Source organism: Apodemus sylvaticus, chromosome 21 (assembly GCF_947179515.1).
Source record: "Apodemus sylvaticus chromosome 21, mApoSyl1.1, whole genome shotgun sequence".
NCBI classification, from domain to species: domain Eukaryota; kingdom Metazoa; phylum Chordata; class Mammalia; order Rodentia; family Muridae; genus Apodemus; species Apodemus sylvaticus.
This window is the reverse complement of record NC_067492.1, coordinates 7,489,428-7,505,673: the sequence shown is the minus strand read 5'-3', so window position 1 is coordinate 7,505,673 and position 16,246 is coordinate 7,489,428. Positions and strand designations below refer to the sequence as shown.

At 51.8% G+C, this 16,246-nt stretch overlaps 1 protein-coding gene across 1 annotated transcript in view; it reads right to left on the bottom strand.

Moving 5' to 3' along the window:
- The window catches only part of Ca5a (carbonic anhydrase 5A), a 31,568-nt gene extending 20,386 nt beyond the window's left edge, over positions 1-11,182 (bottom strand). The window contains exons 1-2 of the mRNA XM_052166595.1: positions 11,050-11,182; positions 4,793-4,990 (exon numbers count right to left, since the gene is read on the bottom strand). Coding sequence (XP_052022555.1) covers positions 4,793-4,990; positions 11,050-11,173 — 322 coding nt within the window. The 5' untranslated portion in view covers positions 11,174-11,182. The remainder of the gene's footprint in view (positions 1-4,792; positions 4,991-11,049) is intronic.
- Positions 11,183-16,246: the final 5,064 nt, after the last annotated feature.

Here is a 16,246-nt window from a genome sequence, read left to right as displayed (position 1 = left end):
AAGGAAATGTTTTCAGTGTTACCAACAACCACCCTTAAGTCCATCTCTGTGTCCTGACAGGAGGTTTGGGTTTAAATACAGGGCAAAGAGTCTAACTAAGTAGACCTACCTAGTTCAGCCTGTGATCTTACCTGGCAGTGACCTTCTATACTGTCTCAGCTCATCGCTCTACAAGGTTCAGGGGGCGGGGGTGGGGACGGGAGGTAAGGTGCTTGGGGGGAAAACAGGGGGTCCTGACACCAGGATTTAGCCTTTCCCTTCCTGTGTGGAATTCTTGGAGAAAATGTAATAATTTGTTGTCGGTTGTTTCCATAGTCCGATGGTGGAAGCATCCCCTTTAGATTGTCTTCTTTCCTTCCGGGACAGTTACAGAGTAACTTCAGTGGGCATGACTGTTAACATAGTTGCTTGTACTGACTGAATAAGTCTTAGTGACCACCCGAGCTCTGGGCTAAGGTCTGCTTCTCTGTCTTCCCTCTAGTGGCCAGCATCGCAAAGGGCATGTAGCCAGCACTTGGCTGCGACCATGGCAGGCGAAGATGAAGGTCCTATGCTGAATGCTTAATCCTTTGGCAGGGTTCCAGGTACCCTCATTTTCAATGCCTCCTTTCAGTCGCTGGAGCTGGGGCCCAACTTCAGTAACAAAGGAGACTGACAATCAGGGCTGACTGATCTCACGCTGCCCACCAATGACTAGTAGAGCAAAGCTCTCTAGGATAGATACAAACTCTCTCAGATACACACTCTCTCTGCTGCCCAAGGCTCAGCTGCTTGAAGCATCGTGTCACACTCCCCCCAACCTCATCCTGTCCCCAGGAAAGATGAGCCACCTGAAAGTGTGAAGTTTGCATGGTGAGGTGGCTCACGGGGCTGGGGTGGTGCTGAGTCTCAGGGCCTGGCTGCTATGTCCCAAGTGGCTCCCCTCACCCCTCTGCCCTCTACCTCCGTCCGTTCCTCTCCACCTCCACCGCCTCTCTGCTGCCCCCACTTGGCAAGGACTTTTTTTTTTTTTTTAATTTACACTGTAGCTGTTTTCAGACACACCAGAAAAGGCCATACGATCACATTACAGATGGTTGTGAGCCACCATGTGGTTGCTGGGATTTGAACTCAGGACCTCTGGAAGAGCAGTCAGTGCTCTTAACCACTGAGCCATCTCTTCAGCCGGGCAAGGCCTTTTGATCAGTGGTCTTCAGTCATTCCAATGCAGTATCTGCCTCTGTAGTTCACCTCCCCCCCCCCCCCCCCAGTGACAGTCTACAAGAGACCACGTCCCTTACCTCCTGGAAGAGCTTCTCTGCCTTCTCTGACTTCTGAGGCAACTGTGTGGTGCCTCCTGCTGGAATGTGACTACAGTTGCTGGCACTCACTTGGCAAACCTGACACCTGAACAGTCACACTTTCCATCAAAGTGCCTCCACACTCCGTGCCTCTCACTCACTGCAGTACCTCAGGAGACACCTCTGTTCTTTCTTTTTCATCCAGTTTTTCCTTTCCTTTATTTGTTTTAAATGGAAGGTTCATTCATTTCCTCATTCTGACTGGAAACTTTTCTGTGGTGTCTTGCCCTCCCAGAGTTTTCCACCCTCTGCTCCTGATTTCCGATGGAGGTAAACAGAAGGGACAGAGGAAAGTAAGCCAGGCAGGGAGGGCGGTGTCGGAGGGGAGCCACAGGATGGAGACAGTAACAGCAGACTGTCCTGGACCGATGTGAGCCAAGCTATGCTGTTAGTTTATGTGATGGAAGACACCCAGATGATTCTTTCCGTCTGCACAGATGGAGAAGGTGGTGACGCCAGGGGTGGGGTCAGGCTGGGGTCAAACTGGAAGGCTGCTGTCCACCCACAGTGCAAGGCCATGGGCCTTGGAACAATCAAGTTATGGATGGGCCAAGGTCAGCGGGGTTAAGAGAGTGGGGATCCCCAGCCGCTGGCTTTCTGTCCCCAGCCGCACTTCTGGGAGCCGTGCCCTGAGGTCCTGTGGGAGGATGCTGTCCCCTCTCTTGTGCACATTTTGCTTCCAGTCAGGGTCACCCTTAGGTTGGCTGCACACTGGTGGGAACGGCTGTGCTGGGCTTGGGCCTGCCTGGCCATCAGCAGTGGGTGGGACGTGGAACCAGGGCGTCGCCAGGACTGTTGACAGAACTCTCTTCTCCCAGGCTTCTTTTGGGAGGTGGCGCCAAACCGAGGCTACTCATTTTGTTACCTCTAGGAAATCCACCCAGGGAGTCATTTGTCACCCTGGACCCTGCTGTGGCAAGGCTTTTCTGGATTGACACCTACTAAGTTCCCTCTTCTTTGCTTAAGATAGCTGTAAATGCTGGGTGGTGGTGGCCCACGCCTTTAATCCCAGCACTTGGGAGGCAGAGGCAGGTGGAATTCTGAGTTCGAGGCCAGCCTGGTCTACAGAGTGAGTTCCAGGACAGCCAGGACCACACAGAGAAACCCTGCCTCTAAAAACCAAAAAAACAAACAAACAAAATAATAATAATAATAAAATAAATAAAAAATAATAAATTAAAAAAAGAGCCTGAAATTAAAGGCCTAGAATGCATTGTAACTCTAGCTCTGGGGTGGTGGAGACAGGAGGACCAAGAGGTCAAGGTTAAGAGGTGACACTAGTTTCGGCTACTGCAGACCTTTGTGTCTTAGGTGCAGAGTGGGGGAAGAGTGGGGTTGGGCAGCAGTAGTGGGGGGTTGAGGGGGAAGGGGGTGGGGGGGAGAGTGAAATCAGAGGTGGGAGACGGAGAGGGAGGGAGCAGTAGCTACAACCAGCCAGTCTTGGTCCCCAGAGTGGCTGAGAATCATCTCCCAACTCCACCACCAGAGACTCCGCCCTGGAACCAGAAGGCACAGCTTGCAACGACCACACCAAAGAGAGCAGTAAGCCTGCAGGACATGGCTCTTTCTCCCCTGCCCCGTCCCAGGAACTGCTCCCTCACACACACCAGCCCTCACCTGCCTTCACTGGCCTGTCTTTTCCTCTGTCCTGGGATGGGAAAGGTCCTACTCTGTTCCTGGTTTCATCCTCATGACTCCAGTGACTGCTGCCCCCACGCTTTTTCTCCCTTTAGTGAGCACCATCTCCTAGCTCCACTCAGGGTCCCCTTCTTTGTAGAGTCTGTTACATCATGGAAGGGAAGAACAGCCGGCTGCTGTGTTAGTTGCTTGAAGATTCCTGAGACCCAGTACCTCACGGAAGCAACTTAAGATTTGCTCTGGGTTTCCTTTGGCTGACAGTTTTCAGAGGGTACAGTGCATGGTGTCGGGGAAGGGTGGCAGGAGCACAGGGGAGAAAGGAGCCAGGGCTGGGGAGACGGCTCAGCCACACAAGCCCAAGGACCTAATCCCCAAGTCTCACATAAAAAGCCAAGTATGCTGTGGGTGCATGCAATCTCAGTGCTAGAAAGGTGGATCTCCAGACTAGCCTACTGGGTGGGTCTCAGGCCAATGAGAGATCCCATGTCTCCAAAATCAAGGTGGGATGAAGTGGAAACTTTTGGTTTCTTTGGAAAGTCAATTATGTCAAATGATGTTTTGCTGGGGTACACAGGTGGAAGGATGTTTTACTAAAGCAGACATGTGAAAGGATTCATGATGTTTAGAAGGAATATAAATATGACCCCACAGACAGAGGACGTAGCTGAATGGTATTGGTTCGCCTTACCATTCTTTACTGGTCATTGTTTGTTGTGCTCTTGGAAACTTCTGGTGGTGTTCTGGCAGCTTCTTGCCCTTCTGCGGACAGGCCAATTGGCAGAGTGAAGTGGAAGTTCCTGGATATGTCAGCTGTTACAGTCTCATGTGGAGTTTTGCTAAGACAGACTCATGTGGTGTTTTCTGAGACAGGACTTGTGGGAGGACACGTGATGCTTGGAGGGAGTATAAATAGGACTGAGTGGACAGTGGCAGTGTGCTTTGCAATGCTTCATTGGTCTCATGTCTTAATCTTTACCGGTCTTCATTTTGTTGAGAGAGGCATGACTGAGACCTTCTCCTTGTGTCCCTCCTGGTCCTGGTCGCTTCTGCTGACTCATGTAGATTTGGCGGAGGCCTGGCTGTTTCTTCTGGGTCATGCCACTACTGCTGATTTGTGTTTGATATCCTGACACTACTAAACTGTACTGCTGACAAATGGAAATTGTAATTGACTGAAGGAACTCTTCTAAACAGCCTGCACCCAAGTCTCTTCGTTTTTGCTGGTTTGACTTGCCTTGCTGTTGCTGGTTTAGGAATGGTGTTTGCATGTGGATTGAGCTGTTGCTGCTGACTCGTGTGAACTGAACTACTGATATCCTGACAACACAGAGTAGATTTGCTCCAAAGAACTATTTCTAAACAGGTTCACATCTTTCTCTGCTTTATTAAACTTTCCTTTCCACTACCTCTGGTGGGTGGTGGCCTAGAAGGGAGGTTAAAACATTTAAGAACCTTTATTAAAAGAAGGTTTTTTAAAAATCTAAGCCAACAGTGGAAGGCTCCTGAGGATGATTCATGAAGTTGACCTCTGGCCTCTATATGCACATACATACCTATGTATACACACACACACACACACACACACACACACACAGGGCAGGGGTGCGTGTAGGAGGGAGTAGGGGAAGGATTTGGGCCAAAGACTTGCCCAGGCCACCCACTTCCTCCAGAAAGGCCCTATCCTAACGGTTCTATACCTCAATAAACAGAACCATCCCTGGGGACTCGGTATTCAAGTGCTCCAGCCTATGGGAACATAGGATCTAAGGATTGACCACCTTGATTCCAGCCCCTAAACCCCAGCCCAGGCTCACCTGAATCCTCACAGGAATCGTCAAACTCCACCTGGAAGAAGTAACCAGTGTTCCAGAGGTGTCTGCAGGACGTGGCATCGTAGGAGACCGTGAGTGGTGCCAGCCGTGGGTCATAGACACTGTCCCTCCACTGGATGTTAATGGGAGACTGCCGCGTGCCTCCCGATGAGGACGCTGGGCCAGTCCAGAGGGGGTGCCCTGGAGAGAGAGAGGAGTTGAGATTGAAGGGTCAGTAGAGCAGGTGTGAAGCCGTAGGGACCCTGAGGACCCAGCTCTGAGAAAGAAACCCAGGTTCCAGCAGCAGCAGGAACCTGGGAGCCCTGGAACCTTCTGCCGTTCAGCTATGAACTGTGTGTGGGCTCTTGGTTCATTCGCCTAGTCTGTACCCATGTGGCCTTGACTTCTGTGTGGTCGCATCTAGCCTTCTTAATGCTGCGACCCTTTAATACAGTCCCCCAGCCATACAATCATTTCCATTGCCACATCATAACTGCAACTGTGTGACTATTGTGAATCATAAGGTAAATATCTGATGTGTGACCCGTATCAAAGGACTGTTTGACCCCCAAAGGGGGTGTGACCCATAGACTGAGAACCACTGATTTATAGTGTAGGGTAGGGGGAAGGAAGGAGATCTCTCACTTGATTCACTGATAGGAATGCTGCCCCATCAGCTGTGTGGGGACAAGCGGGGACCCGAGAAGCTTGAGGCAGCAGCAGTAGGAAGCTGGTGTGGTGGAGCGGAGATGAGAGACGGTAAAGCCCCAGTTGCTCCAGGAGTCCCAGCAATGTGCTGTGCCTCAGGAATCAACGGTTTGGGCCCCCCGAGTCCTGGAACTGTAATGCTGGTAGCTGTAAAAAACATAGGTCCCGGGTCCTCGAGACCCACCCAGGAGCTGTAGCATGGTGAGGTGCTGCCTGCTGCTGCTCTCGGCTGCAGCATTAGACCAGCTGCCAGGCCCCAGGATGCTGGCGAGGAATCCTCAGAGCAGTTAGTCCCCAGCCTGAGTCCCTACAGCCATCATCCCTTGGCTGTCACAGCTTGGAGCTGTAAGCCTCTGGGACCGTCAGCCTGGTGTCTAGTCCTTGGCACTCGAGGGCCTGGGGTTGCCAGTCTCCTCGTGCTCCTGACAAGCTGATTGGTGACAGCCCCGGGGTCATAGACATGGAATGTGCTCTGCCTCTGGTTCCCGTCTCACAGCCCAGCAAAGGTGTCACCCCCACCATGGGCTGATGCTCCCGTCTGCCTCCCAGGCTGGTCCCAAAGAGCTCTTCAGTCTGCTCCTGCTTCTGCCCACCTGCACCCATTCCTGTGATGTACAACAAGACTCAAGAGCTGCCACAACTAGCCTGGAATGTTGCAGCCACCAGGGCCTCATCAGTGCATCCCTTTCCAGGTGGCCACTCTGATGCAAAGTGACACCCGGAATCTCTACTGACCTGTGATCTATTTGATTTTATTTTCTTTTTTCTCTTTTTCTTTTTCAAAGATTTATTTATTATATGTAAGTACACTATAGCTGTTTTCAGACACACCAGAAGAGGGCATCAGATCTCATTACAGATGGTTGTGAGCCACCATGTGGTTGCTGGGATTTGAACTCAGGACCTCTGGAAGAGCAGTTGGTGCTCTTAATGGCTGAGCCATCTCTCCAGCCCCCCCTTTCTTTCTTTTCCTTTCTTTTTAAGATTTATTTATTTATTTAATATTTATTTATTTATTTATCTATTTATTTATTTATTTAAGTACACGGTTGCTGTCTCCAGACACCTCAGAAGAGGGCGTCAGATCTCATTACAGATGGTTGTGAGCCACCATGTGGTTGCTGGGATTTGAACTCAGGTCCTTTGGAAGAGCAGTCAGTGAGTGCTGTTAACTGCGGAGCCATCTCTCCAGCCCTTGATTTGATTTTCTGAGACAAGATTTCTCTATGTAGCCCAGGCTGTCCTAGAGCTTCCTATGCAGCCCAGGCTGGCCTCAGGCTCACATTTCTTTCTTCTGCCTCTGGAGGGCTGGGATCAGAGCTGTGAGCCACTCAGCCCGGACGACCTGTGCTCGGTGAAGAGGGCCTTGGGGCCAGCCTGGACCTGGACTACATCCGAAGTGAGCGAGACTCAAGCGTTTTACAGCCTACAAACCATGCGCTTGATCTCCCCACTGGGCGGTCGGTGTCACACAACGCAGAAGGCTGCATTTAAACCGCATGCAGGAGTCAAAGGACCCGACCGTAGGCTCCGCCCCAGGCCGGCATCTCATGCTTCCCGGGCTCAGAAACCCAAGGTGTGGGGAGGGTCTGCTGAGCTGTGAGACAGCCATGAAGGAAACATCTGTACTGAGCACAGCTGCCACCCAGTGCGGGAGGGGCTGCTCGTTGTGCAGTGTAAATACTGTGAGAATACAAAATGAGTCTCAAGCGGCGCAGCAAGGTCAGGCTCCAGCTAGGTAAAGTTGGCCTTGTGGGCCCGCATGCTGGAGCTTGCTTTTAATTCCAACACGTGGAGGCAGAGGCAGGTAGAGCTGTGAGTTTGAGGCCAGCCTGGTCTACAGAGTGAGAGCCTGTCTCAAAAACATATATCATCATCATCACCACCACCATCACCTCCACCCTCCCCTTCCTCCTCATGGCTATCAGAGCAAGCTGGTTTAGTTTCAGGTAGGAATAACGCCAACGAGACAGAATTTCTCTCTTTTGTCACTTAACAAAGCTGTTCAGAGTTCCGACTCTGGCTCAGGTCGCAGACGGCAGGAACCGGCAGTAGAATCAGAGTCTCTGCCTCAGAACTAACATGGCGACAAGAGTAAAGGCCTAAAAGGACCCCCTGCTTCCTGAGCTTCCGTTCTCTGGGCCTGGTGACCCATCAGCAGACACCTGCTCCTTCCCCTCAACTCTCTGAGGAAGGGTAGTCCAGCCCCTCTGACAGGGGGCGTGGCCCCTGGCAATCTGTTTCCCTTTGGGCTATCACTGGATAGGATATACACAGAAGCTTTGTTCATATTTTGTTTTGTTTTGAGACAGACCTTTCTATATAGCCCAGGTTGACCTAGAACTCACTATGTAGACCAGGCTGGCCTCGAACTCAACAGAGATATACCTGTCTCTGCCTCTTCTGGTTGAGCAGGGGTTTCAAATATGTTTCCATGGCCTGGGTTTTCTTTATTTTCTTTCTTTCTTTTCTTTTCTTTCTTTCTTTCTTTCTTTCTTTCTTTCTTTCTTTCTTTCTTTCTTTCTTTCTTTCTTTCTTTCTTTCTTTCTTTCCTTCCTTCCTTCCTTCCTTCCTTCCTTCCTTCCTTCCTTCCTTCCTTCCTTCTTTTTTGTTTTTTTGTTTTTGTTTTTTGGTTTTTTTTTGGTTTTTCAAGACAGGGTTTCTCTGTGTAGCCCTGGCTGTCCTGGAGCTCACTCTGTAGACCAGGCTGGCCTCGAACTCAGAAATCCACCTGCCTCTGCCTCCCAGAGTGCTGGGATTACAGGCGTGCGCCACCACCGCCCGGCTGTCCTGGGTTTTCTGTGAGGAAATTACATCCCAGCAGGGATGGGGGTGGGGTAGGATGAGGGTATTGGGTGTATGAGAAATATGCACTGTTAGATATGGACCATACACCTCTTCCTGGGATTTGACCTTGCTCCACCTCAGTAAGCCAAATGCAGGAAGACCCACCGACTTGTGAGCCTGCAAAACCTATTAAAAGGTTCGTGCCCACGTGTCTTTACCCCAGCACGTTGGAGGCAGACAGGTGCATCTTGGGTTTTAAGGCCAGCCGGGTCTACACAGAGAGTCTTAGGCCAACCTGAGAGTTCTGTGCTACATAGGGAGACCGTGTCTCAACCAAACCAACCCAGAAGACTGCCAGGGACATGCAGCCAGGAGCTGACAGTGGTTGGTGGTTGGCTCTTCTGGAGAGTTAAACCTTTGTGTAGAGGGTTCACCTGCCTGGAAGTTTGCCGAGGGCAGGGGCAATCTTGGGTGTCATCTCTCAGGTGGTAGCCATCTTTTCTTTGCTCTCTCTCTCTCTCTCTCTCTCTCTCTCTCTCTCGGTTTTTTGAGACAGGGTTTCTCTATGTAGTCCTGGCTGTCCTGGAACTCATTCTATAGACCAGACTGGCCTCAAACTCAGAAATCCGCCTGATTTTGCCTCTCAGAGTGCTGGGATTAAAGTCATGTGCCACCACTGCCCAACTTCTTTCTTTCTTTCTTTCTTTCTTTCTTTCTTTCTTTCTTTCTTTCTTTCTTTCTTTCTTTCTTTCTTTCTTTCCTTCCTTCCTTCCTTCCTTCCTTCCTTCCTTCCTTCCTTCCTTCCTTCCTTCCTTCCTTCCTTCCTCTCTTCCTTTCTTCCTTTCTCTCTCTCTTCCTTCCTTTCTTTCGGAGACAGGGTCTCTCATTGGAACTCACAGATTATTCAAGGCCTGCTGGCCACTGAGCCCTGAGGATCTGCTTATCCAGCCTGTCCAGCACTGCAGGTCCCAGACCAGCCTCGGTGGATTTCAGTTGCCCCCTGGACTGTATAGGTGCAGGCCAGGGGATACCCTGACGGCCTAGCATAATGGCCTGTGATGGTACGGGTCCTCTCCTTCCTTTGCACGCAGGGCTGTGCTATGATTGGTCCAGAACCTGTCACACCCACCCCTGGCTATGGAGTCAGCTGGCAAACACTGGGCAAACACTGACCCCTTCCTGTTCTGTCCTCTCATTTTGCACCATCAGATCAAAAAAAAAAAAAGGCTCCTCAGGCAGGGCCTGGTGGCACATGCCTTTAATTCTTTTGAGGCAGAGGCAGGTGGATCTCTGAGTTCAAGGCCAGCTTGGTGAACAGAGCAAGTCCCAGGACAGCCAGGGTTACACAGAGACACTATCTTGGGGGTAGGGTTGGGTATGGAAGGCTTCTCTCAGGTGGCCTTGTCTTTGGACTGAGCAGGTGTGAGAGGAGGCAGGTGTGTGTGTGTGTGTGTGTGTGTGTGTGTTAGGGGAAGGAGGGACGTGGCAGAATTGATAGGAGTGCCCATGGCAGCCTTGAGAAGACGGCTGAAGAGTTCCAGAGTCCAGAGTCCAGGTTGGGACGCTGGACACTGGTGACAGCAGGCAGTGGTGACATTGGGCCTTATGAGTATGGAAGGTGAGAGGTTGTCAGCCTCGGTCACCAGATGAGGTCTAGGGAGCTGCCAAACCTTAAAGGCCAAACTCCAGACCTGTAGGCATGGTGGCCGTAGCAGCCATGCTCCTGTCGTGGGCTGAAGATCCCTAACACTGGGCGTATTCCAGAACAGTAACACTGGCCAGCGTTACCTGCTGCTGCTCAGAGCTGCTCCCGGCCAAGGACTACGGCAGTTGCCAAGTGCTGGGGTTAAAGCTCAGAGCCACAAGCCTCTAACCTGGGGGCCTTGAGCCAGGAAACCCAGCGTGGCGGGCCCTCAGCTCCAAGGCCTTGGCGTTGTGAGCCTCTCCCTCTGCCAGTCCACCCTCCGGGCTTTGGGCACTCAGGGACCAGGCTGCCAGGCTTGCAAGGGCCGCTTGCCCGCTCACCCTTCAGGCTGTTTGTAACCCTTCAGGAGGCCTAGCAGCTTCTCGGACAGTCCCTAGGCTTGCAGACAGCTGTGTGAGGCTGGGCACCCTGGGATGAACAGCGGAGCCGGGCTGCACCAGGCTTTGCCTTCTCACCCGATAGACAGCATCCATCTTGCCGGTCCCGTGGATGTGGAAACTGAGGCTTAAGGAGACAGAACATTTACTCGAGTTCTCGTCTCTTCAAAAGTCACCTGTTGTCTACACGAAGGGCTCAGGGCCCGGCCCTTCCAAATGCTGAAGCCCCTAATCTGCAGTTCGGGCAGTTCGAATGGCTGGAAGCTTCTTAGGCCCAGTTGGAGGCTTGGGGCATGTACTAGCCATTCACAGTACCTCTCCCTCTCTTTTACTCCCGAACCAGAGTTAAGTGACTCCCTCAGGATCACCAGACGCCAGAGACATTGTATAAATCAGAATGGAAGCCAGCCAGCTCTGGACCATGTTGTCTCTTTTTGTTGTTATTGTTTTGTTTTGTTTTGTTTTTTTTTTGAGACAGGGTTTCTCTGAATAGCCCCAGCTGTCCTGGAACTCACTCTGTAGACCAGGCTGGCCTTGAACTCAGAAATCCGCCTGCCTCTGCCTCCCAGAGTGCTGGGATTACAGGCGTGCGCCACCACCGCCCGGTCCATGTTGTCTCTTAAAGCCACCCTAAGACTGCGTCAACATCAAGTCCACCTGGGACAGTCCGGGAGCCTACTTACGGGTACAGTTGCTGTGTTTCTCCGTGCAGGAATGCTGGGAGCGCCAGGGTTGTGGCCTTGTAGCACAGAGAGGTCCCACGTGTCTGAGGATGGCTAAGGGCTTGCGGGGGCCTCTCCTGAGCATCGTGGCTTTGAGCACGGCAGGGTAGTGGCCCAGCATCTGCCCTTGTTCTGTCAGGGCCACCTCAGAGTTGGGTGCATCTCTGTTCTTTTTGAGGAACTCATTAAAACCTCTGAACCTGGTGGTTAAATTTCAACTCTTGCCTGTCCCAGCTCAGGAGTGGGTGACTGGGGACCAGTGGCCTTGGCTGGGAACAGGCCACTCTGGTCACTGCTTTGGTCTGGTAAACAGCTGAGCAAGCCTGCAGGAGAGTTCAACTTAACCCGGATCCCCCAAGAGCAGCAGGAAAGGGTGTGAGGGATGGGTGAGGGCACAGTCCCTGTCCCCTGTGGGACTGACCCTGTGTCGGGGACATGTAGGGCAGGCACAGAGCTGTCACTTGAGAGGACAGAAGAGGACAGGTTCAAGAGCACAAGGAAGAGTGGAGCCACTCTGCCCTGGCTCAGTGGGGCTGTGACCCTGTGCTCCATTGCTGAGGGCAGTTGGAGGTCCCTTGGACCCATCACCCCAGCCGAGACCCAACTTGACTCCAATGTATTCCCCTGAGGTAGGGTGCCCTGGGTTATGCCCAGAGGTTTGCCACCAATGCCAACAGTGTTCCTTTCATGCCTGAAGGGTCCACGTAAGGACCACGTCTATTTGGTGGCTCTGGCTATGACACTTGGGTTTTTGTGTCGACCCCAGGGAGCCTTGTTTTGGCTGGAGCAGCTGTCTGTCCATCCTCTAATATATCCTTTTCCAAAGGAACCCACGGGCATGGGGAGGCATGTGTGGAAGATCTTACATCACTGCTACTGCTGTAAGATTAGAGTCTGTGGGAGTGTGAGAAAGTCTGATGTCACAGATGCCAGGTCTTACAGCCACAAAGCATAGATGACTAAGATGAAGGGTGAACGAACTGTGGGCCCCAGAGAGTGAGGGAGAGGGAGAGAGAGAGAGAGAGAGAGAGAGAGAGAGAGAGAGAGAGAGAGAAGAGAAAAGGAATTGTGCTTCATATTTTGTATTGTTTTTAATTTTTGCATATATTTTTTTTTTGAGAAAGGGTTTCTCTGTGTAGCCTTGGCTGTCCTGGAACTTGCTCTGTAGACCAGGCTGGCCTTGAACTCACAGAGATCTCCTGCCACTGCCTCCCAAGTGCCAGAATTAAGGGTGAGCGCCACCCTGCCTTGCAGCCTTTATTATTTTTATTTGCATTCAGTTATATAATCAATAAATTCATTTTCCAAAAGGAATAAAAATCTAAATTGCATCTTATTTACTTAGTGCACCTGTATGCAGTCACATGTTGAGAGCAGAGGACAACTTGTGGGAATCAGTTCTCTCTTCCAACGTGTGTGTCCCAGGGTCACCAGGCAATCATCCTTACCAGGTGGGCCATCTTGCAGGCACAGATAAACTCCTTTCATTTCTTTTTCTTTTTCTTTTTTTTGTAAAAGACTTATTTATTTTGTTTATATGAGTACACTGTAGCTATCTTCAGACACACCAGAAGAGGACATCAGATCCCATTACAGATGGTCGTGAGCCACCCTGTGGTTGCTGGGAATTGAACTCAGGGCCTCTGGAAAAGCAGTCAGTGCTCTAACCGCTGAGCCATCTCTCCAGCCCTCCTTTTCCTTCTTTAAGCTGGCTTTTTGTTTCCCGTCTCCCTCACAGCCCCAACACTGTGGCATCAAACGTCTGTTCTGCACTTGGAGGCACCTGCATCTCAGAGTGGTGGCCTGTTGTGTCGGGAGTGTCCCTTAGCTGGCAAGTGACCCGGTCCCATGCGGTTTTTTTTTTTTTTTTTGAACCCATCCCACACAAACAATATCGACATGGAACTGGAAAGAAAGTACAGCTGAACATGTAGTCCAGCAGGAGGTGTCCAGGTATGCGCAGTCACCGCGCTGTCACCACACAGTCACCACGCAGTGTTCTCATCCTGGGACACACATGAGGAGCGCAGTGGATGCTTGGGCATCACAGAAAGGCCAGTCGCCCAACCTCTCAGCTTGCTACAGTAGGGGTGGGGACGTTTTGGGGAAAGAAACCGCCACTGGAGTTTGTGCCCTGGCTGTCATTGCTAGCTAAGGAAATATGCCGAAAGGTTGTGGCAAAACCAACTGTGGCTGCCAGGCCACGAGCGAGCCCTCAGGATGGGCTCCCTGGTCCACGCTCATCTCTGTTCCTTGCGCTGGCTTGTGGTGTGACACCCTCGTTTCCAACGTGGTACCTTCTGTGGCCGCCCGGAAGGTCTCGGCTGGAGGTTCTCTCTGCGGGGCAGCTTGGTGCCGGCTTGTGGTGTGACACCCTCGTTTCCAACGTGGTACCTTCTGTGGCCGCCCGGAAGGCACTGGCTGGAGGTTCTCTCTGCAGGGCAGCTTGGTGCCAAGCAGGTTAAGGGCAAGGGTCCCAGGACTCAGGAAGTGGACGCCACTAATTTCTAAAGACCCAGGCCTGACGAGTAGTGTCGGACGTGGTAGAATTCTTCTGGTCTAGTAGCTCAGAGGTCAGTGGAAAGGTCGAGGCCCTGTCTCTCAAGGGTTGTTTAAGAAGCCAGCCAGGGGCTGGAGAGATGGCTCAGTGGTTAGGAGCACTGACTGCTCTTCCAGAAGACCTGAGTTCAATTCCCAGGGACCACATGGTGGCTCACAACCATCTCTAATGGGATCTGATGCCCTCTTCCGGTGTGTCTGAAGACAAGTACAGTGTATCACATGAAATAAATAAATAAATCTTGGAGGAGGAGGAGGAGGAGGAGGAGGAGGAGAAGGAGAAGAAGAAGAAGAAGAAGCAGCAGCAGCAGCAGCAGCAGCCGGGCAGGCTCCTTAGTAAGCCAACTTTAGAGCCTGTCAAAGGCCCACCCCGATGTTGCTGATGTCTCCACCTGGAGGTCACAGCCACCCACTTTGGCTCAGAATGCTGCTCTCTCATGTGACCCTGAACCGTCACCTTGGTTCCCAGGGGGAGGGTCTCCACACCAGCATCCTATGGGAAGTAGGTGAGGGGGAGGTGGTACCAAAGGCCTTGGCGTTTGAGGTTGTTGAGACTGTCACCACAAGCTGAGTGGAGGCCAGCAGTTGTTCACTATGGCAACTCGTGGTCTTTACCATGCCTCTCCCTCCCAGGCCTTAGCATCAGGACCTTTCCCATCAGTCTGCTTTTCTGCACTAGTGGCCGTTCCAGGCCTCAATCAGATCATCACGGTAGCTGGCCTTGTCAGGTCGCTACAGCTGCCCTTCCCCGGGGTAAGCAGGCCCCTGCTGGTTCCCGAACGCCCCAGGCAGAGTGGCTTTTCAAACACAAATCCATTCACATTCAGCCTTCTCCAAATCCTGAGAAGGCTTCCCGCTACTTCTGAATCAAGACATTCAATCTTCCTCTTAGGGTACCACCGGCGTGTGATCCACGGACACGGAAACATAGAAACGTTTCCCACAAACAAAAGGGTCCTAGTACAACATGGCTGGGCTGGGTGGTAGCCTTTTGGCTAAGATAGAGTGCAAATACATTTCCTGAGGTAGTTTTAGCAAACAGGTTGTATGAAGAGGTCACACAGGACTGTGAGGGGGTCTGTGTAATGGATCTGCCCTGTGTACTATGGTGGGCAGGCATCGAGGAGTCTGCACTCTGGAGTCCCAGGGTCAGGAGGTCACAAGGAAGATAAAAAAGAGAGATCTTCAGGACACAGAGGCACTGTCCGTGGTGACAGCCTGTTCGCAGAAGAAAACCTGACTTTTCAACGTTTTTTTCCCCTCTCTCCTTGCACCCCCCCCCCCCCCCAGATATGTAGCTCTGGCTGTCTTGGAACTTGCTATGTAGAGTCAGCTGCCAACTTGTTTTCAACATTAAAACTGTAAGACTTCACACAGACGCCCAAAGCCTGCTCCTGGCACCAGCTGCCACCTCTTCCAGCAATTTCTGTCTCTTCGGACTTTTTTTTTGTTTTTGTTTTTGAGACAGGGTTTCTCTGTGTTGCCCTGGCTGTCCTGGAACTCCCTCTGTAGAGGGAGGCCTCGAACCAGGCTGGCCTCGAACTCAGAAATCTGCCTGCCTCTGCCTCCCAAGTGCTGGGATTAAAGGCATACGCCACCACCGCCAGGCTGATAGGTCTCATTTTAACAGCACAGGTCTGGTCTAGGTTGAAATCTTCAAGACACTCCCGAGGAAAAGTAGCACAGGCTCAAAACCCAGACAGAACATAGTCGTTTAGAAGGCTGTCCCAAGGTCGTCCAGCTGGCGGCTGCACTGAATCTCAGCTTTATTATCGGCACAGGGAAGGAGGCAGGAAACAGAGTATTTTTTTTCCTAAGTGAAAATAGCTCCTGTATTCTGTCTGGTTTGTAGGATTGCTCACTGCAAACATGCAGAAGGGGCCAGCCTGGAAAGGAATATGGACGACAGACCAGATGCATAGACAACCTCTAGTAGCATTTCTGGCAACAAAAGCACATCGACGCTTCGTAGCTCCTATTGCATGATACGTAAGCATGTCATATATAATCTCTATCACAGTGACAGTGTCCCCGCGATCTGCTTGACAATAAGGAAGTCAGGCAACTTTAGAGACGATGCCACAGAACGAGCCCGGAACGTCTGAGACAGATCCCAGGACGAATAGGTAGGAACGGTTTGGGAGCGTACAGCCCATTGGAATTGCTTTCACTACAAGTCCCAGCAGCCCTCAGGGCAGGGAAGGCATGTGGCGGCCAGATTCGGATGGACTACAAACCCCAGCAGTCAAATCACAGACGCGGAGACTACCAGTCCCAGAAAGCATCGTGCCACACAGAGTACACTGGGATTTGTAGTCATCAGAGTAGCGTTAGTGTCTGTTCACATTCGTCAAAGAGGACGTACATTCCTTAGATTGGCCACTGGGGGATTTACTGCTTTAGCAAGTAACACGGACGTGAGATGGGGAAGTAAGGGCCCAGTGAGTCAACTCTCGGAGCATGGGAGGACAACTGCGCATGCTCGTCGGAGTCCGTCGGCAAAAGCGCGCGCAAGAGGCGCCCAGCGCAGGCTCCGCCCCTCGTCCGACTGGCTCCTCCCTCGAGGCCCGCGCCCAGGGAGCCTGCGCTGAGGGCGGGG